At 47.9% G+C, this 22,783-nt stretch overlaps 1 protein-coding gene across 2 annotated transcripts in view; it reads right to left on the reverse strand.

The window, feature by feature from the left end:
* Positions 1–22,783, reverse strand: part of LARGE1 (LARGE xylosyl- and glucuronyltransferase 1) — a 539,966-nt gene that overhangs the window by 26,614 nt on the left and 490,569 nt on the right. For both annotated transcript variants that reach the window (XM_077762029.1, XM_077762030.1), the window contains 2 exons: positions 16,162–16,325; positions 5,498–5,776 (listed from right to left, as the gene is read on the reverse strand). In XM_077762029.1, the coding sequence (XP_077618155.1) occupies positions 5,498–5,776; positions 16,162–16,325 (443 nt within the window). The remainder of the gene's footprint in view (positions 1–5,497; positions 5,777–16,161; positions 16,326–22,783) is intronic.

The raw sequence follows: 22,783 nt of genomic DNA on the forward strand, positions 1-22,783 counted from the left end.
GGGGGGGGGTCCAGGGAGAGGGCTGCCAGCCAGCCTGTGCCCGTGTCCTGGGGTCTGAGAGTGGTTGGGCCCCTTCCATAAGTGAGCAGGCTGTCACAGAGGGAAGACCACCTTCCTCCTCTGACACTAATGTTTATTAGTGTCATAGGGGCCTCCGTTTGGTCACCTGTAATAACTGTTACCTCACAGAGAAGTGTGAACAATAGAGGTAACATATAACGAGGCAGCTGTCAGGCTTGCTGGCCCGTGTGAAGGGCTCAAGAAATTGTAACTACCCTCATTTTTAATATTAACATTTTAACAGAGTTTGGGGAGAGCATTTTGTCAGAAACCTATGCTGAAGAAGTCAGTCTCGAAGAGGGTCTGCGGGCCTTGTTGGGGTCCATGACTCTCACGGCAAGCAGTACCTTTAACCTCATCCCAAACTAATGATGTAACACTGGTCACAAAGCACATCCATTTTTAGTGTCTGGATCAGAAACACACTCATCCCACTCACTGGGAACAAAATTTTCCATAAGCCAATGGCAAGCTAATATGGTTACCTTCATATGAACAGATCAGTACATGCTTATTTGGGGTTCCTGATATGATCATATTCCTGGCCAGTTCCCCAAATTCTGGTGCCTAGGAATTCCCTAGGTCAGAGCTCACAAACTGGTGGCACAGGATGGGGGTGGGAGGTTCTATTTAACCTGAAGACATATTAGGTCTGGGGCTCAACAGTTGTTTTTTTTGTTTTGTTTTGTTTGGTTTTTAAATTAGTTGTCAACATTGGAAATCAAACCACAAAGATCCAAGTTTCCAGCTCCTCTCGAAAACTATGAAGACCTTAGCCCTGCCCTCCACTCCCCCCAAAGCAATCATACCACAACTGGGGTGGAGAGAAGTCAGCAGCCAGAGGTGGGGGCTGGGCTCAGCATTCTTGGCTCTTTTAGGCCAAGACTGCATTTACGACTCCTGATAGAAGTTCATCTCTTCATTTTACAATGAGGAAACAGGCTGGAAACAAACAGGACTGCTAGAAGTCACAGTTCACTGCGGTACACGGGGTGAGCAAGGGACAGGATTGCCGGGTCTCAGCCAGCGTCCTGGCCACCGTAACACTCAAAGTCGATGCGAAGATATCCTGCCAGGACCCACTCTGGCTTACTGTTCTCTTCAAGGCTCTGGCCACCCGGCACCTCTGGAATGGGCAGCTCCTTCTACCTGGAACATCACTACTCCCACCAGCAAACTCCAACTCGGCCTCTGCTTGGATCTGTCTTCTTCAGGACTTCTCTCCTCCCACCCCAGACTAGGGGAGCTCCACTGGGAGGGGCAGAACCCCTCACAGAGTCTCAAGAACTTGCATCTTTATTTAATGGTCATTCCTGCTGGTCTGTAAATGCTGGGATTCCCAGTTCCCATCTGTGTGGCTCACACATATGGGGGCACGTAGTAGGTGCTTTACGTAAGTTCACACACTAAATGAATGACAAGATGAGTGGATACTGAGGACAGAGGGGAAGAAGAATAAGGAAAGTCACAATGTATTTTCACTCTAGACAGGCAACTCACGGCCTCTCTGTTCTCAGTTTCCAGATGTACACTTTAAAGAGAAGACTGGATAATACAGTGCAACACCCCAAAACCAAATAATCCAACTAAGAAATGGGCAGAAGACATGAACAGGCATTTCTCCAAAGACGACATCCAGATGCTCAACAGAAACATGAAAAGATGCTCAACATCACTCATCATCAGGGAAATGCAAATCAACACCACGATGAGATATCATCTCACATCTGTCAGCGCGGCTAAAATCAACAGCACAGGAAACAACAGATGTTGGCGAGGATGTGGAGAAAAGGGAGCCCCCTTGCACTGCTGGTGGGAATACAAACTGGTGTAGCCACTCTGGAAAACAGTGTGGAGTTCCTCAAAAAGTTAAAAAATAGGACTGCTCCATGATCCAGTAACTGCACTACTGGGTATTTACCCCAAAATACAAAAACACTAACTCAAAGAGGTACATGCAACCCAATGTTTATAGCAACATTATTTATAATAGCCAAGATATGGAAACAGCCCAAGTGTCCACAGATAGATGAATGGATTAAAAAAAAAAACTATGGTGTACACACACACACACACACACACAGGAATATTATTCAGCCACAAAAAATAATGAAATCTTCCCATTTGCTACAATATGGATGGAGCTAGAGTATTATACTAAGCGAAATAAGTCAGTTAATACTGTATGATCTCACTCATATCTATAACTTAAGAAACAAATGAGCAAAGGAAAAAAAGAGAGAAAGAGAGAGACCAAGAAACACACTCTTAAGTACAGACAACAAACTGATGGTTACCAGCCAGTGAGGGGGGAATGGGGGAATAGGTGATGGGGATTAAAGAGTGCACTTATGGGGGCGTCTGGGTGGCTCAGTGGGTTAAGCATCCGTCTTCAGCTCAGGTAATGATCTCACAGTTGGGGAGTTTGAGCCCAGCATCAGGCTGTGCTGACAGCTCAAAGCCTAAAGTCTGCTCATGATTCTGTGTCTCCCTCTCTCTCTACCCCTCCACTCTCCCTCCTCTGCTCCTGCTTGATCTCTCTTTCTCTCTCTCTCTCTCTCAAAAATAAACATGGGGTGCCTGGGTGGCTCAGTTGGTTGAGCGTCCGACTTCAGCTCAGGTCATGATCTCACAGTTCATGGGTTCGAGCCCCATGTCGGGCTCTGTGCTGACAGCTCAGAGCCTGGAGCCTGCTTTGGATTCTGTGTCTCCTTCTCTCTCTGACCCTCCCCTGCTCATGCTATCTCTCTGTCTCAGAAATAAATAAAACATTAAAAAAATAAATATTCAATTTTTTTAAATAAATAAAGAGTATACTTATCATGATAAGCATTGAGTCATCTATACAACTGTTGAATTATTGTATGTACACCTGAAACTAATATAACACTGTATGTTATACTAATATAACACTGTACTGGAATTAAAATAAAATCTTAAAAAAAAATAAGATTGGACAAGTTCATTTCTTCTCACTTGGGGTAGGATCTCCAGACTGCTTCAGGGCCTGTGAAGAAAGAGGCAAAGCAGGAGAAGCCATGTGCACAATTTCAAAACCCCTGAGGGGACCACGCACCTTCCTGTAACAAGGTAGCACAGGCCAGCCAAGCCTCAGGTGGCTGTGTATTAAGAAAAGGCTAATTAGTGGGCAACACTGCTTACCTCATATTGAGTAAGGTCTCGATTAGAGATTAATGGCATCTTTGATCGCTACAGTATAGGAATAGAACATAAAAACAATCTGTTCATGTGTGATGTTTTTTAAAACCGTGATGCCCATGAGGTAAAATAATAAAATAGTGCTTGGAGGTGGGGAGCAGACCACAGACTCAAAGAGAGGACCAGAGGCCCCTTAGATGCTCCTGCAGAAGAGCCCCACAGCGGGGAGGACCACTCGCAGTCTAATCCTGAATCCTCTCTTTTCTTGGTGGAGGGCGGCCCCTGACCACCACCTGTTCCTGAGGGAACCCCGCGGGACTCCCAGAGCTTACAGGCTCCAGAAACTTCAGGATCTATAGGAATCAGGCGCTGAAAGCACGGTCTGACCACACGGGGGCGCCCTCAGCCCACACACTGGGCGTCCAAGGCCCAGCTGGAGCAGGAGGAGGAAGACAGATACATTCCAGGAGCTTCTCTTCGGGAAGACGCCTCCCATCCTCCCTGGCCAACAGTTATGCTGCTCCAGGGCACCCGACCCTGCTGGTGGTGACAGGGCAAGGCTGGGCAGGGGGGGGTTCCTCCTGCTCACAGGGGAGGGACTGAAGTTATGAAATCCCAGGATCACCCTGAAGGAAGCCCGGTCCAAAAAAGTAGACAGAGAACACAGCCGGGCTTCCCTCGTTCTGGAGAGCAGGGCGGGGAGGGGGCCTAGATCACACCTGTGCTCTGGCTTCAGGACAAAAGGCGTGAAGTCTTTTAGAAGAAGAGGCTTTTTTAACACCAGGAGTAATGGGGGCACCTGGGTGGCTCAGTCGGTTAAGCATCTGACTTGATTTCAGCTCAGATCATGATTTCATGGCTCGTGAGATCGAGTCCCACGTCGGGCTCTGCACTGACAACAGGGAGCCTTGCTTGGGATTCTCTCTCTCTGTCCCTCCCCCTGCTTGCTTTCTCTCGCTCGCTCTCTCTCAAAATAAACATTTCAAAAAAAAAAACAACAACAAAAAACGAGTGAGAGCAACAGAGACAGTAAGAGAAAGAGAGAAAGACTGAAAGATGGACACACACACACACACACACACACACACACACACACAGAGGCAGGGAGGGCAAGAGAGGAGGAGAGAAAGAATTTAAATCCTGCCCGGTTTGGGCGCAGCCAGACACGTATGAAGCAGGGCAGCTTGGCCACTGAGAGTCTGACAGGCACTTCGAAGTCTGGAGCAAGCTACATGGACCAGCGCAGGGCACTCTGCTCCGCTGAGCCTCACCGACGCCCACAGTAAGAGGAGGGTAACCATGCCTGCCTTTCAGGTTTGATGTGTGGCTCTAGCAGGATAATTAGTACCTGGATCCAGGCAAACACTCACCCGGTAGCAGAGAGAATTCATGCCAACAAAAGCCAGCAATAAAGGATTAAAAAAAAAAAAAAACTTGACCACTTACATCTTGTGACTTTAGTTTTCTCACATGGGGACTTTAGGGCTATATGAATTCAACAGTCCCTTTCAGTTCGGATTGGTTGTTATTTCATAACAAATGCCATTCCCCACACAGCCGTCTATGCCTGACACGAGCCGACGGCTCTCTGTAGCCGCTGGACGCCTGCCCCTCCACGTGGGCAGACCTTCTGGAGAGGGTCACTGGAGAGTCAGAGAGGCAGCCAAGATGGAAATTCAGCACGTGGCTCTGGAGTCGGGCCGGCTGACCCCACCCCCCACAGCAGGTGTATAACCTTGGGCTAACAGCTCACCTTCTCAGCCGCACACACTCCCATTCTGAAAATAAAGATAATAATAGTACCCAGCGCAGGGACTGCAAGGGGTGGGAATGAAATACTTGCCAGGCACTCAGAACTGCGCTTGGCACTCAGCAAGCACTTCAATAAATGTTAGCCTTCACCATTGCTCTGATCTGTTTTACACAGAAAAGGCGGTGATCTTTCTAGAATGGTTAGATGAAGGTCATCTGATCCAAAACTGGAAGAGGATGACACGTTTTTGTGGCAGCTACGGAAAGAGCATTGGGCTGTGAGCACAAGGGATGTTTCTGAGACCAAGCTCTGCCACTGACATTTCAGTATGCAAAGTGGGGTCCCGGCCTGCTCGTCAGGAAAATGAAGACGGTGGGTTGCCTGGCGGGCCTTGCAAACCCGGCAGGAAGACCTCGGTCTCCAGGCGTCCCCTTTCGGGTCTCGGCTGCCCCATCTTCAAGAGGGTTGGATGGGACGAGAGCCTAGGGAGCATCCCACACCAGCCAAGTCCCCACGGGTCCTCACCTGAGGTACTCATACAGCCCGTACATGGGCAGGAAGTCGATGTCCGACAGGAACATGTAGGGTGTGCCGACGTGCTTCATGGCCACGTTGCGCAGCAGGTTCACGGGGTAGAACTGGCCCTCCTTGTACACGATGTGGTAGGCCACGTTGTGGCGGCTCATGAGCACCTCGGAGCCCTGGGCGTAGCGCAGGAACTGCTGGGCCTCGGCGTCTGACAGGTAGAGGGCCAGGCTGATGGGTCCCTCCCAGTGCTTGCAGATGGCCTCGAGCATCTGGAGCCTGGACGAGACCGGGAAGGTGAGCCACAGGGAACCCGGTCCACGCACCATCCACCCAGCCTCCTGAGGGGGTGAGGTCAACTCTGCCTCCACGGACACCTGGTCAACCAGCTGCCAATCCAAGCCCCTGCTCTGACATTAATCACCGTGCAGTGGGGGCAAATCCACAAACCTCAGTCCCTTTATCTATGAAACAGGCATTAAGATATTTACCTTGCTGGTTCTGGTCTTTATCTGCTTCCAACAGAAGGTGTGATAGTGATAGAGTCACATCCTACTATCAGCCGTCTCTTTTCAGACTCCTCTTTCCATGGGGGTGGGGACAATTATACTAAGTGACGGAAAGACCCCCTTCCAGCTCAAAACTCCTTTGTCTCTCCTCTCTCAGCACAGATGTACACTAGGTGTACTGACTGCTCTGCTAAAGCAGTGACCAGCCATAGAAGACTTAGCCCAACTGGGGTCATAAGTTACAAGGAGCATTAAAACAGGGGTGATAACAGGGGGGCCTGGGTGGCTCAGTCGGTTAAGCGTCCAACTTCAGCTCAGGTCATGATCTCACGGTTTGTGGGTTCAAGCGCTGCGTCGGGCTCTGCTGACAGCTAGCTCAGAGCCTGGAGCCTGTCTTCAGATTCTGTCTGTCTCTCTCTCTCTCTCTGACCCTCCCCTGCTCACACTGTCTTTCTCTCTCTCAGAAATAAATAAAGCATTAAGAAAAAAAAAAAAAAACGGGTGAAAACAACTATGACCACCGACTCATTACCTATGCATCAGACCCTTTCCAGAACTCCCTCAACAACCCTGTTCATGACTGTCCTTCCTCTGATGGAGAAACGGGGAATCCAAATGTCCAGTCAGCTTGGCTTCTTGGGCTTGGACCAGACCCATACAGATGGGTACTGGGACAGGGCTTTGGAGATGGTGAGAAGGAATAAATACTGGGAATGGAAAAACACGCGAATGCCAGGGACGAGAGTTTGCCTGGAGTTGCGCTGTCTTCATTTGTTGAAGTCCTTACTGCCCCAGGGTCTGAGCCAATTTTGCGAGGCAACATGACAGGCACCGAGCCAAGGATTATGGGCAGGGAAGAAGAAAGTCCAGGGAAAAAAACAAAAGGTTCTTCCAATGGAGAGGATTCTACAAAAACGTTTGAAGAGAAATCTATAAAGATTTTTTTTTCCCAAAGGCATTAGAAGTGCCTGGCAGATGGGATCTATGGTGAAGAAACAGCAAAAGCCTATTTCAATTTTTTCTCTGCCCAGCAAGAGGCACATAATCAGCAGTCTCCTGGTCGGAGTGCCCACTTTATTCAGACAATTACCAGGAAATAGATTCCATGCATCTCCCTGCTTCTAAACAAAAGAAAGTGGGCACACCTATCTTGTGTCAATGGCTTTCTCAACGGACTTTCAGAGTTTCCTCTCAGTAATTCTGTGAATTGCTATTGCCAGGAGTTACTTCCTCTTTTGTGACAGAGGATTAAGATATTCATCAGGGTAAAATGCCTTCCATTTCTCGTACTTTATAATATTAATCAAACTGACCAGAGCCAGTTCATAAAGAGGCTCTGCCTTCTCCACAAAGCCTGATTTCCCTGAAATTTGCATTCGGCTTAAGCCACAGACCCCATTCTCTGCTGGGCTCAGAGAACCTGAAATTTTGAATGATCCCATGTGCACCGCACGTTCACTGTCTATGAAATGGGGCGGGGACCATGCATTTGGATACTACACTTGATCTTAGCCAAAAGGCCGAGAAGCGACTGGGGACTGTGCATTTGGAAGGGACAGCTGTTTGTACAAATCCTTTGAGATCTGGGGGGTGAAGCACAACACTAATTTCTAACATGGAAGAGCTGTTAGAGGGACAGGGATGTGGGAGGCGTGCATATCTGCTGGGAATAGAGGCCAGTTCCCACAGTGGAGTTCCCCACCGCCTGATTTCCCTGAAATTTTGACTCTGGGTTTTTTGACTCTGAGTTTGCTGCGTGGGGAGCAAGCTCTGCCTGGGCCAGCCCTTCTTCTACGCTCTGCCAAAGCTTTAGCACAAACACAGAGACACAAATACTTCTTCTCAGGTGCTGCTGCTGTGGCGAACCTCACAACCACATGGGCTTCACTAGACAGAAAGAGTACAGCGAACACAGAGTAGCAATGACCCGGACACTGTGCCTGTCTGCTACCAGCCCCAAGCTTTCCCACCTCTCCTGCCTCAAAAGTAAGCTTTCTGGCAGGACCTGAACAACAGTGGGAGACTGAGGTCAATCATAATAATAATAGAGTAAATGTGATCGTGATATAATAAATCTTGACCATTTCTCTGCTGCTTCTGTTGTGCCCNCCCTCCACACTTCCACTGTTACTGGCTTTTAAACATTCACACTAATCCCATAAAGTTGAGATTCTTTTTACAACATTTTTTAAGTTTACTTATTTATTGACAGAGAGAGAGAGGGGGGGGAGCGGCGGGGGAGGGGGAAACAGGGAAAAGGGAGAGNGGATGGGTGGGGGAAGAGCACACAGGGAACAGGCAGAGGGGGAGGGAGAGAGAGAGAATCCCAAGCAGGTGCAAAGCCCATCTCAGGCTCAAACTCATGAACATGACATGTGAGATCATGGCATGAGCTGAAATCAAGAGTCAGCTGCTTAACCGACTGAGCCACCCAGGGGCCCCTAAGGCTGAGGTTCTAGTCACTGTGCTACAGGTAAGGAAGTTCGGGAGGTGAAGGGACTTCTTTCAAGTCACATGGCTACAGAGCGGGGGTCTCCGGGTCTGCCTCAAAGACCCGGCCATTCTCTGGACTCTCCTCCTGGTAGCGTCTCCCACGCCTGTTCCCTAGGGTTGCCCTGCGCAGCTCTTGCCCACAGGAAGTTCTGTGCTGAGTTGCTCTTTGCTCTCTTAGGCTGTCAGATAAAGTACCTGGCACAGCAAGGGCCGAGGACAACGGAGAGTGTTTCAAGAGACAAAGGTTCATTCTGAAACTATGGAATTTTCAGTTTGGAAAGAATCATAGAGGTTTTCTTAGTCTGATTATGCCATCTTTATGATCAAAGCGCTCAGCCTTGGAGAGGCGCTTGGCTTGCTAAAGAGCACTCAGTGAGCGAGTGGAAGGGCTCATTAACGCTAGGACCCACCGCCCCGGCTCTCCTGCCCCACGCTCGTCTCCACTTCCACCACTGCTTCATGCTGGTAAGGGGAAGGCAAAGGCTCAGGAAAGGCCAAACAGATGGCAGGAAGGGCTAGACTGAGGCCAGGGCTACCCCAGGGAGTCCTACTGAGACAGGAAGCCTCGTGTGCTCTGTCTAGGATCAAGGGAGAGGAGACGGTTACATCAGAAACCTACAAGACTGGGTTGGAAGGGATTCTAGAATGCCAATTGGCCTCTGCTGGCATGGGGAACTCACTCCCTAACAAGGCAGCCAATGTGGTACACCAGAGCAAGGCAGGATGCATGGTCTGGTGATACAACTGTGGGTTCTGGGGTCAGACGGAAGTGGGTTTAAACTCTGAGCTGTGTCAGCATCCCTGAGCAAGTCATGATGGTTCTTTTGGGCTTCCATTTCCACACATGCATCGCATGGACAGTAATAGCCTCTGTAGATCACCAAATGGCTACAAGTTATTCCTCTCTCTCAATCTACACTCTGGGGTAACACTCCCCACATCGATTCTGGGATGGCCATGTGACTTGCTTCCAACAGGACACAAATAGAGGTGTTAAACCGTGCTTATGCGGTGGGGCTGGTCCCTCGCTTTGTGACTACCACCATAGGACAAGCCTACTTACTACATTTTTATACCGTGTCTGGCACAAAGCAAGGTATACAGCAGGTACTCAATATATGGCAGCTGTACTTTCTTCCTTAGGTTCTGTTTCTGCCTCTCAAACACGCCCAGCCAACAGATACTTATTATCTACAACCTGCAGGTGAACGTGCTGGGCCCTGAAATGAACCAAGAAGACAAGGTCCCTGGAACTTCTTTCTAGGGAGGGAAAAGACACAGAACAAACCAAAATAGATTCCAAGGGAGCGAAGGGCTAAAGGAGGCAAACAGGACAGGAAACAGGATGGAGTAACTGTAAGGGCTGGCTGGGGAAGGCCTACTGGCACATGAATTAGAGGCCTGGGTAAAGAGAAGGACCCAGCGTTGAGGAGTCTGGGCAAGAAGCTTTCCAAGGAGAGGGCGCAGCCTTTGGGATAACTGGCTATAGCATGTTTAAGCAAGAAGAGAGGGAAGATGGTTGAGTGAGGGGCAAAAAGACAGAAGATGTTGGGGAGCAGGAGACAGGTCATGTGGGGCCCAGAAGGCCACGGCGGGCTGCTGTAATACTATTCTGAACGCAATGAGAAATCATCAGTTTTAAAGATGGTGACCTGATGTACAGACAGATCCCAGCTTATGATGGGTTGACTTAACAAGTTTTCAACGTGGGGCGCCTGGGTGGCTCAGTTGGTTAAGCGTCTGACTCTTGATTTCAGCTCAGATCATGATCTCATAGTCCAGAGGATCGAGCCCAACATCAGGCTCTGTGCTGACTGTGCAGAGTCTGTTTGCGATTCTCTCTCTCCTTCCCTCTGTCTCTGCCTCTCCTCAAAATAAATAAACTAAATTATTTAAAAAACAAAACAGAAAGCAATTTTTAAACTTCACAATGGTGGAAAAGTGATATGCACTCAGTAGAACCATCCTAGGAGTTCTGAATTTGCATTTCCCCCTTGACTATCAACATGTAGTATGATGCTCCCTCAGAATGCTGGGCAGCGGTGGTCATGGCATTCAGTCAGCTGCACAGTCACAAGGGTCAACAACAATCACAAGTTGATATGCGAACAATCAATCTGCACTCGGACAGCCATTCTGCTTTTCACTTTGGGTACAGTATTCCATAAATTGCATGAGATATTCGACATTTTGTTATAAAATAGGCTTTGTGTGAGATGGTTTTGCCCAACTGTAGACCAAGAAAGTGTTCTGAGCACGTTTAAGGTCAGAGAGGTTAAGTGAGGGTATTTAGCAGGTCAGGTGTATTAAGTGCATTGTTGACTTACGATCTTTTCAGCTTATGGTGGGTTTATTGGGCTATAGCCCCATCCACCAGAAGTTCAGGAAGATCGTTTATTTTTAGAAGATTACGCTGGCTGTTACATGGAGAAGGAATTACCTTCCACTCTCTAGAACTGTACTTTTCAAATGTAGGCATGTTCAAGATCACCTGGGAGATTAATTATAACACAGATTCCTGGGCCCCACTCTTGAGGTTCCTGTTGGCTAGGTCTGGCTGAGAATTTGTAGCTCTAACAGCCTCCTGGGGGGTCTAAAGCATGGGCCCCTTCACCCCAGCTAACATCCCTTCCTCCACTCACAGAAAGCAGAGAAGCCCCATCAACGACAGGATTCCCTGGGGCTGGACTCAGCACGTCAATAACTCTGTCAAAGGAACACGAAAGAGCCAGCGTCTCCTGGCCAGGTGGTAAGGATGCTGTGACCAGGATCCCTCCTATCGACTGTTCTCAGAGCTGCTGGGACAGCAGGGGCATCTCCCGTGTGCCGGGAGAGAGCAAATCTGTCGGTTTCACAGCTGTAGCAGGCGACATTCATTCCTTCTGAACAGAAATCTAGAGGGATCCGGGTACGGGAGCCTGCGCGCCGGTTCTCCTAATTTATTGTGGCATTCACGTAGGGCCTACTTCTGACTCAAAGGTTTACAAACACACCCGGAATGTTTCTTCAATTAAAAATCAATCCAACAGGCACCAGTCAGCCTGCTGCATCATAATTGGATGTGTAGGATGGAGCGGAAGGAGGAATTCCTACCGTCTCCATCAGCCTGTGGTACCGCTCTATAATTTTTTATTATGTCCCGCTAAGCATCTCTCGTTAGGATATGGAACTCCTTGGGCTCTCTGGGGTATTGTCAGGATGGCGGTACTTGTCACAATGTATTGGGGGGGGTGGGTTCATGTACCTGCTATGCTGGGGGATGTGAGTGCTTTGAAGGGAAGGCCTCTGTGGTCAGTGTTTGCAGTAGGTGTGAGAGGGGCCAGGGTTTTCTTTTAAGTGGGCTGAGAGGGGAGGGCCAGTTGGGGTCCTGCAGCCTCGGCCAGGAGGATGCTTCCCGCTGGCACTAGAAGGACCAGTTCTGTTTTGCCTGGATCCTTTTATTGATGTCAACTGCATGCAGAAGGATGGCTGTGGGGTGTTAATAACATAAACAATTTTCTAGTTTATAAATTCAAGGTCGTGGATTCCATAGCTAGCATAGAGGTAAAGAAAAAAAAAAACACTAAGGAAAGGGAAACTAGTATTTGTCGTAGACCTACTTCTCACTGCGCACCTCAGAGCCTCTCATTTTAGAACACCTGACACCAATCTGTGAACTTGACAGTACTGTCACCACTTCACAGATAAATAAGATGAGGCTCAAAAAGCCTAAGTAACTTGCCCAAGTTCATACAGCTATTAAGTGGCGCAAATGGACTTTGAACCAAGATATTTTTGTTTTTCCTACATCACTTTACCTCTCCTACATATATACCATGTGCAGATGCTCTGGTCAGGGTTTTCAGATCTGTAAGTATTTATTGAATGCAAATATATGCCAAGGGTTTTCACAGAATGTCTCTCATTTATTCCTAATTGGGACCCTATGAGGCAAATTTTTTTTTAACTTTCTTTATAGAAGAAGAAATATAACCAAAGGTGTTGGGTGACTTGTGCAAGATCACCAGCTAAAGAGTAATGGAGTTGGCGGGATTTGAGCTCTTTGTGAGACTAGTGTCCTTTGCTATAGTACCACAAATTTTAAGATTTTGGTCAACGGTGCTATCAAATGATAAGGAGCCTCTAACCGTATGCCAGGGCTAAGTCCTGTGGAGGCACCATCTCACCTGACCATTACAACAACCTCAGACAGGAGCTACTGTCATTATCATTCCCAGAATACAGATGAGGAAACCAAGGTTTAAGAGGGGACTTGTCCGAGGGTCAAAGTCAAGAAGTGGCAGTGCCACCAAGGCCCCACAGTGTCTGATTCCCGAGACCAAATTATTCAAGGTCAGACCACTTTATTCAGATTAGAAAGGATGTCAGATGTAACTCTTTCATTTTCTCCTGAGTTTGGAGGTACTGGATAGCTACTAATCTTGATTCAGCATATTTTGTTGATAAACTGAATGTATGAATAGGAGGCATGAATTGGACCAAGGAAAACCAGGGATGCTCTGAGAGCTGAGAACCTGAAATTATCTGGAACTCACTCACCTGGGCACATTACAGTGTCTGAGCTTCAGGCAGCCCATCTGAGGGGCCTGATGTGCATTTATGCTGCCTGAAGAATAGAAGACCAATCTCAACCTTCATTTGGCATGAATATTAAGGACTAGATTTCATTTTCATTTTAAATGGCATAGAGAAAAAGGAAAAAGAAATGAGAAGAGAGACTATAATGGCCAGGTCACTCACTAAAGTGCTGCCTGGTGAGGGGAGAGCGTGCACACCCAAACTGAAGGCTGGGTGAGAAGCCCCAGGGGCACAGAAGTTTAGGGGTGACTCGGGGGCTCAGGTCCAAGTCAGTCCCTTATGGAGCCTGACAGGGAGCTTGACAGTGTGAGCGGGGTGCGGTGGGGTGGTGGGGGGAGGTAGTTTCCCTGGTTCTGCCAACATCCTCTGTAATCCTATTTGGCCACGTTCATCTGCTCTCCTCTTCCTCACCTACACCCTCAACTCTAACCACACTTGAGCCCACGTGTTCCCAATGGGTCCTCTTTGTCCCATGAATACGCCTATGTTCTACCTTGGAAGCCTCCTTCTCTCCCTGTGCACTTTCTACTGTCCACCTACTCAGCCTCCAACTCAATGCAGGCAATACCTCCCTTCGGACACACTCCCTGTCTCTTCCATTCTCCACCCTCAGGCCAGGATAAGGGCTCCTCCCATAGCATCTCTCTTTAGTAAGAATTCTAAGCACGAATTCTAAGCTGGGCCCCACAACTCCTGCCCCCTGGCATATACACCTGTATAATCCCCTCCCTTGAGTGTGAGCTGAACCTAGGGAAGGGGATGGGATATGGCTCCCATGGATTACGTGATATAACAGACTACAGAGTCTCCTGCTGGCTTTGAAGATGTAAGCTGCTGTGCTGTGAGAAAACCACATGGCTAAGGCCTAGGGGTGGCTTTTTATTGCTCAGAAGGACCCCAGCCCAAAAGCCAGCAAGGAAACAGGGACCTCAGTCCTAGAACTGCATTCCCAAAGCTGAATGAGCTGGGAAGTGGACCCTGACTCCCATGAGATCACAGCCCCAGCCAACACCTAGATTGCAGGCCTGAGGGCAGAACAGGGGGCCCTGCTCACCCGTGTCCAGACTCCTGATCCCCTAAAGTGGAAGATACTAAATGTGTGTTAAGCTGCTCCATCTGTGGTTATTTTTTCTACAACCGTAGATAACAAATACACTGTCTGAGCCGTGAACATGCTATATACTCCTTGAAGGCAAACATGGCATCTTCTCATAAATATCCCTGGCTTCACAAGAGCCTGGGACAGCAGCACAGGAGTAGATGCTTACACAGTATTTGCTGAGTGGTCACATGAATTTTAGAGATTAGGAAACTGAGGCCACAGGAAGGGAACACCTTGCTTGAGGTCACACGGCAGGTCAGGACGGAGCTGGTACAAGGACGCCTGTGCTCTCCTCTTACGTCCCAGTTCATCTCTACCTGCCACCTGTTGTACTCAGTAAGTTCTCTGAGTTTTTACACAGGAGCCCTGAGGCCCATGAATCTCCAGGAAACACCCAGCCAACGGAGCCACTTAATTCCATGAGCAAGCATTCGCCAACACACGGTGGCACTCACAAAGCGAGGAACCTGCTTCTCATTCCAGATGAGAACACAACTCATTCCAGATATCTCTCGATGCCAGGTTCCACTCACTCCTCAGACAGTATGTGAACCTCTCACATCTGAGTGCTCACTCCTTCATTGGCTCATCCATTCTTCAATCAGTCCCAACTAATAACAAATGACATTTGTTGAACACCTAACAAGTGTGCCAAGTACTGTTTTCAGCACTTTCCAGGCATTAACTCCTTTAATCCTGAAAACAATCCCATGGAATCTCATCCAGAGGCTGGACAAGTACCTCTGGGGTGACTCAAAGACCAAGTGAGCCAATCAAATTCCCTTCCCAACTGTGGGAGGTGAGGGGGAATGAAATGAAGGAGCCGGGGGCTACAGGAGCCATTGTGGGCCAGGTGTAAATCAAAGAGAAAGCCGATCAGCGGAGGTGGGAAGGAGACACACGGGACTCCCAGACAGAGACAAGTATAGCCCTGAATGCATGACCTCAGGACTTTGAAACTGTACACCTCCTGGCAGCCAGAGAGAGATTTTTCAAAAACCTAACCTGGGTCATATAACTTTGTGTAAATGTCTTCAATACGTTCTCACCACCCTTAGGACAAAATCTGAATATTCTGTGAGTTTCTCATGTTCTATAATCTTACTCTCATGCCACTTTCCTGCTAAGCTTAACCCACTGCTCTTCTATCATAGTTTTGAAAGTTACAAGACCCTTCTCACCACAGGGCCTTTACACTTGCTATTTTATCCATCTGGAAACATTTTTCTCTCACCACCCCATATACCTGCTTCCTTTTCTCTTCCTTTAGATCTCTGCAGAAATGTCCCGTCCTTAGAAAGATTTCCCCTGATCACATCACCTAAAGAAGGTCCCTCTCTTGATATAGTTTGATCAATCTCATTTCCTTCCAAGCACATAGCACAATTATAATCATTTTACTCAACTACTTATTGCTATTTATGCCCCTATCTCCACGTTCTCAACCCTGGCTGTACATCACAAATTTAAAACAATACAAGGTCTCTACCACACATATATTCTTACTTAAATGGTGTGCGACAGAACTTGAAGGTGAATTTGTTTTAGGAGCTCCCCAGGTGATTCAGTCTGCCCTCAGCCAAGGTTGAGAATCAGTGCGTTAGAGTGTAAGCCACATAAGGATGGCAATCATGTCAGTACTTCCTGATAAAGGCTTGATGGATGTTTGTTGCATCAATCCACTAAGGAAAAGAAACAGCAACTGCTTTTCAGCAGTGATAGTGGTTCCAGAATATGTGTTTCCCTGTAACACACCCCCTGTTCCTTGAGGTAATTTGAGTAGGGCACTGATCTTTAGAATCAATTCTCCCTCTATCCTCAAAACCACCACCCTCACTGGAAGACAAGAACCCTTGGTTTTCAGGGCTGGAAAGGAGTGTGACCTGAGCCTAAGCCTGTGAGGTCATCTCTCCCTTCTCCCTATGACTGGGTACAGAGCTGTAGGGACGAGCCTGTGGGGAAGTCAGGGCCCATCTGCATACCTGTCCATGGAGAGCTGAGCAACCAGGGTGACGTCCGTGTTGTCTGAAGTGGGCTCATACTCATAGTGTAAGAAGTACAGATGGGTTCGGTGGACAGTGAACCGCTCTCGCCGGAACTCATAACACAGGTCATCTTCATCCAGCTCAGAGAGCTGCTTCTGGAGCTGAAAGGTAGAAGAGGGTGTGGGACCAAGAAGGGAAACCTCAAGGAGCCAGGAGCCTGCCCTTGTCTGAGGTGGTTACTCATTGGATGTTGTTGATGTTCTACACATAGAAGGACAGGATCACTGTTTTTAGTTTCCTTGGCAATTTAATTTTATAAAGGCCATGATGAAGAGGCGAAGGCCACGAAGATCTCATGATCGGAGACACAAGCCCCTCGGAGCTGAGAATGATGGTGGTTATCATCAATAAATATATAGGCAACCACAAACTTCTTATAAACAAAAAATGTTTTGGTAGATGACCTAGTACAACAGTTTCAAATAACAGGGCAGAATGTACTGAAATATGAATGCAGCAGTGCCTTTGTGTAAGCTAATACTTATCTCCCCCCTAGAACTCCAGACTTCTATCTCTATACCAGGGATTGGGAGAGAAAAGCAAAACCAATCCCCAAACAAAATTTTTAAATCTGTTCCTTTTATTTCATCTAAGTTTAATCAGAGTCTTGGCATCCACTCTTCTTTCTTCTTTTTTTTTTTTAATGTTTTTATTTTTATTTCTAGGAGAGAGAGAGAGACAGCGTGAGCAGGGGAGGTTCAGAGAGAGAGGGAGATACAGACTCTGAAATAGGCTCCAGGCTCTGAGCTGGCAGTCAGCACAGAGCCCGATGCGGGGCTCGAACCCATGAACCATGAGATCATGACCTAAGCGAAAGTCGGACGCTCAACCGACTAAGCCACCCAGGCACCCCCTCTTCTTTCTTCTTTCTAACTCGCAGGAAGTTGTGCTCCCTTAATCTGCCTGTAGAAGTCCTTAGCTCTACTTGCCTTCCAAATCCAACTTGTAAGAGCAGGCTGACCTGCCAACAGGGAACCAAAGACTCAGCATCTAACAATGACAGATGCAGATGCACAACATCCAGTTTTGTCTGAGGATGTGCAGCTGCCCGACACACAACCATGGCATGCCAATCCCACCATGTCCCTCCCAGGCAGGGGTGACTGCTTACTTCATTGATGAAGATTTGCAATGAAAAAGTAAAAAAGCTTCAATAGGGATAGAAATTAGATCAGTGGCAGGTGGGGGCAGAGTAGATGGACTGGGCAGAAGCAGGAGAGAAGTTTTTTGGGGGATGACACCTTCTTGTCTGTGAGACCTTAGCTGGCCCTGTCAGTTAGAGGTGGTCCACTTCTCTGTGCCCTAAGAGCACCCAATTCATAACTCCACTAAAGCACTTGTCAGTTTGAACCAAAATTATTTAAGGGTAACTTCCGTGGCACCATGGTGACACTTTACCATTGCCCTTAGCACTGTGCCCATTGCATGACAGGAGCTTAATATTCATGTGCTGCACACATGAGAAATGTTTGCTGCACATACACTGTAATCATTGTGCATTAAGGCCTGTCCTAATTTTCCTTCCATATCCTCTAATGCTATGCATACAAGGTGATCCTTCTTAAGCCCATTATTTGCTCCTATATTTGCAGTTCAAGGGTCTATAATGGCTGAAAACATTTTGGACAACAAACAAGCATGCACCGGGCTCTGTGCAAGGTGCTGGGTGCATGTGATGCCTTTCCTTGGAGTCTCTCAGTGAGGCACGTATAGCCTCTTTTGACAGATAAAAAGCAGTTTCAAGATCTTGAGGTCACTCAGGAAGGCCGAACCTGGGTCCACCACCAAGTTGCCTCTCCGGGAAAGATGCTCACTCAGCCTCAGGTCAAGAAGCAGATGCAGCACAGTGGCCGAGGCTACTGGTTCCATCCCACTCCTGCCTCTACAATGTTGCGTGAGTTGCATAACCCTTCTGGGCTTCCACTTCCTCAACTGTAAAATGGGGTTGATAACAGTAACTACCCCAGGCGGTTGTAGGAAGATTCCAAGAGATTCTGCATATGCAGAGTACAGTGTTGGAGGGAAGTAAAGACACAGCTGGCATTGTCTATTACCACGGTGGTGACCACAGGTAGGAAAGGGAGACAGCTGGGTGGATGCCTTCCATCCTCAATCACCACCTGAAGGAGACAGTCTAGGGAGGCAGGGAAGGCAGGGGCTGGGTGAGCCTGGATAGCACTTCTGTCTCATGAATGTCAAAGACAGTCCCCACCTTCTCCTCCTTGAGAAACCCAAATATACCTAGAAACTAGTGTCACCCCCCCAAGAGGAAACTTAACCAATTCATATCCTCCTCCTCTCCCACCCATACTGTAAAAGAACATAAGCAATTATTCCCATTTAGAGAATATACATCTGCAAAGTGCTCTGCAAAAGCAAGGTTGCTTGCAGGTGTGTGTGTGGGGCGGGTGGAGTTTGATTTGTGTGGTGTTTTTTTTAATGTGTTGACAGGAGTGCATGGCTTCCAGTTCAGGGGAGACAGGTATGGGGTCGCATGTGAGGATAGGTGTGGACGTGGAAGTGTGGCCAGGCATGTGTGTATGGACAAAAGCATCTTTGATGAGCCTTACAAAGACAAGGTTATTTTGATCATGTGAGAAAGGAAATTAGTGGGCAGAACATAAGAAATGCATGTGTGTAGGGAGTTTCTCATTACTAATGCAGGCACATAGCCTTGAGTTAGGGGGAAACAAGATTTCAAGGTAAATGGCTCCGGGAGCCACTTTCTGAAAAGTGCCCATATAGGGGGCTCCTCAAGGCAGGGGCTGTAGCCCATTCATCTCTGCACTTCCTGTACCTAGAACATCTAGAGCATCCTGTGTGCTCAACAAGCCTCTACTGGATGTACCCATAGCCAGGTGCTCATGTTAAAAAAGGGAACGGTGGCCAGTGAAAGTGCTCCCAGAACTCCCAAAGCATGGTCTGACCTAGTTGGGAGGGTCTACCAACAGTCCTGGGGGATAAGCAGCCTCTATGAACTTCATAGTACCAACAGTGTGGTTCAGTGGCATCCATCCCTGGGTCACCTGTGGCCATCACAGTGCTTAAGGGGTAGGGTCTAGGGAATATTGTTGTCTCCCAACCACGCTGGGTATTGTGGCAAGCACATCAAGTATGATGTCAAGACCTATGACGTCAGAATCTATGGGACTCTGGACCAACCAGATGCCTTCCTTGAGCTTTAATGTTCTATTCATCATCAACATGGTGGTCTGCACCTTTGCTTAGCTAATAGGAATGAAACACCTGCTTTGGGCCAGGTGCGGTGCTAAATGTTTTCAGGTGGATTGCTTTACTAATTTAATCCTTTAGCACACATCTGTTTTACCAAGGAGGAAACTGAGGCTCAGAGGGTTTTAGTTATCTGCCAGTTACACAGCTAAGGAGCAGTCCAGACCGAGAATCCAGTCTGCAGACCTCACACCAGGGACATCTTCGCAGTGTGGTGACTCCTCTTCCAGGGATGGATGCGAGGATCAAAGGAGATGGTGGAACACACAATGGTCCACAAAAAATCAGGCCACAGAAAATGCATATGCAGTATGATCACAACACAGCAAATAGACAAACAAACAAAAAGCCACATAGAAAACAGACCAAAGGGAACACATTACAATGTTAACAAAGCTTTTCTCGTGACCGGTGGATTCACAGATGAATTTTATTGGCTTCTTCATACTTTTCTGTATTTAACGTATCCCCTGCAATCTTCTCACAGGAACTTATGCGTGTAAAAGTGCTTTGTAAACTGTAAAGTGCTACACAAAACCTAAGCAATGTTATTATGATTACATTATGTACCTTTTCAAATTCTAATCTAGGATTTCTTAGTGCTGACTGCATGGCCGATGTTATCTCAAGGGGAAGACTGGAGCGGCTTAAAAACTACTTCCTTTTCACCCACAGTACAGATAATTTCTCTTGGGTGATGCTGAGCTGAATGCTCCCAGGCCCTGAATGCTCCCACACTCCATACTCTGGCCATGGGGGGAGGGGGCCCGAGGAGCAGGGGGCTTCTCACAAGCAAGTCACAGAAACAAAAGACAGATTTCTCCTGAGATAAAATGCATTTGCTAAATTGCTTCTTTGGGCAGCCAGCTGAGGCACTGGGAGATTTGGACTCAAGGGAAAATGGCCCTTTAAGCAGTTTGCATTTATTTCTTCCCATCCTTAAGGACAGTGGCCTAGACTGACCCCTGAGCTGTCAGAGATGATGGCTGATCATGCCTGAGGATTCACAGGGGTTGAAAGTGCATCCAAGGCTCTGGCCTAATGGCCTTCTGTTCAAAGTCAGGCAAAAGTAAAGAGAGAGGTTATGGGGATAATCAGAAACTGAGACCTGATCTCTCTGACATCCATTTTCTGTGTGACCTTGACCAAGTCATTTCTCCGATTCATAAGACAAAGAGTTTGGGCTACGTAAAAGAGCTCTCAAGGATCAAATGCTCACTAGGGTCGGGGAACGTGCTGGAAGCTTTGCAGACACTTTCTCATTTAACTCACACCAACTCCACGGGTTAGGGACAACTATCTGCCTGTTTACAGATGAAAGCATTCGTTGTCTGAAGGGTATAGCCACTTGCTCAAGGTCACACAGTGAGTGAACAGAGCTGAGATATTACCTCCAGGTGTACTTCCTTTGAGTTCTTGTAAGTAATCAAGTCACTACAATGCGTTGTTAATCAATCTCTGGGACTCTTTCCAGTTCTAATGCTGGATGGTTCTGTGACTATAGGTGATTGAACACAAACATTCCCCACTGTGGCAGAGACCTGCATTCACCAATATTCACGTTCTCTTCTCTTCCTGGGTGCACAGCCTGGCTGCATTCCCAACCTTCCTGCAGGTTAGCTAACTGCATGGCCAAGTCTGGTCAGCGGAATGTGGGCAGGTTCTGGCCACTCTGAGCACCACTTTTGAGGCTGATTTATGCACATTCTTCTCTCGAGCAAGGGCATCGAGTAGAGGAGCTCAAGGCTCCATGAAGGGCAGAGCCACAAGATGGAAAGAGTCTGGGTCCCTAAGCCTGCAGAAAATACACCAGCCAATCAGAAACATCCATTTGGACTTTCATGAATAATAAACATCTAGCATGCTGAGCCCATTTTACAACTGCCTGTGTTACTTTAACTAATACGCCTACTTGCCTCTTCTAGCCAGGGAGTCAGAAGACAGAATCCAAAAGGCCAAGAAAGGAGTCAACTCCTCCTTAGGACACCTCTCTTTCTGATGCCTTGCCAGCATGGGTGGAAATACCTGGTGGGTAAAATAACACTCCAGAATGTTGCTTTATACTTTCACCTTGCTTTCAGTATTCTGTGACCTTGACACCCATGGCCTCACCTGCTCCTCTCCATCTCTGAATGAGACAGGCGGGCCGCCCCATTGCCCTCAGGTGACCAGTGAGGAAAATGGCACCCCAGAGATTTGCTCCAAAAAGCTGGCACTCAAACGCACGCCTCCTGAAACCTACCTCAGGGCTCTTCCCTGTGGTTTTCCACGAAGCAGCTAGGCTTTATTAAACCACACAGGCAGGCAGAGAAAGATTACTAGCTTACATTGGCTGCCTGCTGTGTGTATTAATCAACGAAGTTCCAGGAACTCAAAACATCTACTAAGGAAAGAAACCCATGGGGCACTTTCCTGTTTTCATGGGACGGGAAAGGCGTGGGTTTAAGTTTATTCAGAGAGTCTTTCCAGCATTCAGGCTCCGAGGAAACAATGAGGAAAAGGCCTGATTCTCCTGCCTCCCAGGTATAAGTATTAATTTGTACATGATATACAATGAATAGGCCCTTATTGTGTACCAAGTTCTGTGCTAGGAATGGGGAATGAAGGCATTCCTACATCTAAGCTGTTCCTAGGGTCTAGGTGGGGAAATAAAGAAGCAAGTTAGCAATTACAATGCTGTGTATCCATAACACCAGCAAGACCTAATGGGGGGGGGTAGGGGGTGGGCACGTGCTATGTGCTGCATTGTCCAAAGTTCCTCAGCTGTCCTACCTCCTTTAGTCATCACTGAGCCTATCAGGCAGCACTAGTTTGATGCCCATTTGACAGAAGGGAAAACTGAGGTACAAAGAGTTTAAGTAAATGGCCGAAATCTCTTATTTAGTATTCCTAAGATTTTACATGCAGCGGTCTTGCTCCAGAGCTGCTCTCTTGGGCACGGCACCGCGAGATGGCTAGTGGAGAAAGTGTGCCAGGAGCAGAGGGCAGGAGCTGCTGCAAATGCACACAGGGGAGGGGCGCCTGGGTGGCTCAGTTGGCTGAGTGGCTGACTTCAGCTCAGGTCACGATCTCACGGCCCATGGGTTTGAGCCCGGTGTTGGGCTCTGTGCTGACGGCTCAGAGTCTGGAGCCTGCTTCGGATTCTGTGTCTCCCTCTTTCTCTGCCCCTCCACCGCTCATGCTCGGTCTCTCTCTTTTTCTAAGAAATATGCATTAAAAAAATTAAAAAAGAAAAGCACACGAGAGGAGAGCATTGGGCACATTGGGACAGGTTCTAGCCAGAGCCTAGGAGCGGGAATCAGGGACGCGTGCAAGCTGGAACCGGACA

Source organism: Crocuta crocuta, unplaced genomic scaffold (assembly GCF_008692635.1).
Source record: "Crocuta crocuta isolate KB4526 unplaced genomic scaffold, BGI_CrCroc_1.0 scaffold193, whole genome shotgun sequence".
Classification (NCBI taxonomy): domain Eukaryota; kingdom Metazoa; phylum Chordata; class Mammalia; order Carnivora; family Hyaenidae; genus Crocuta; species Crocuta crocuta.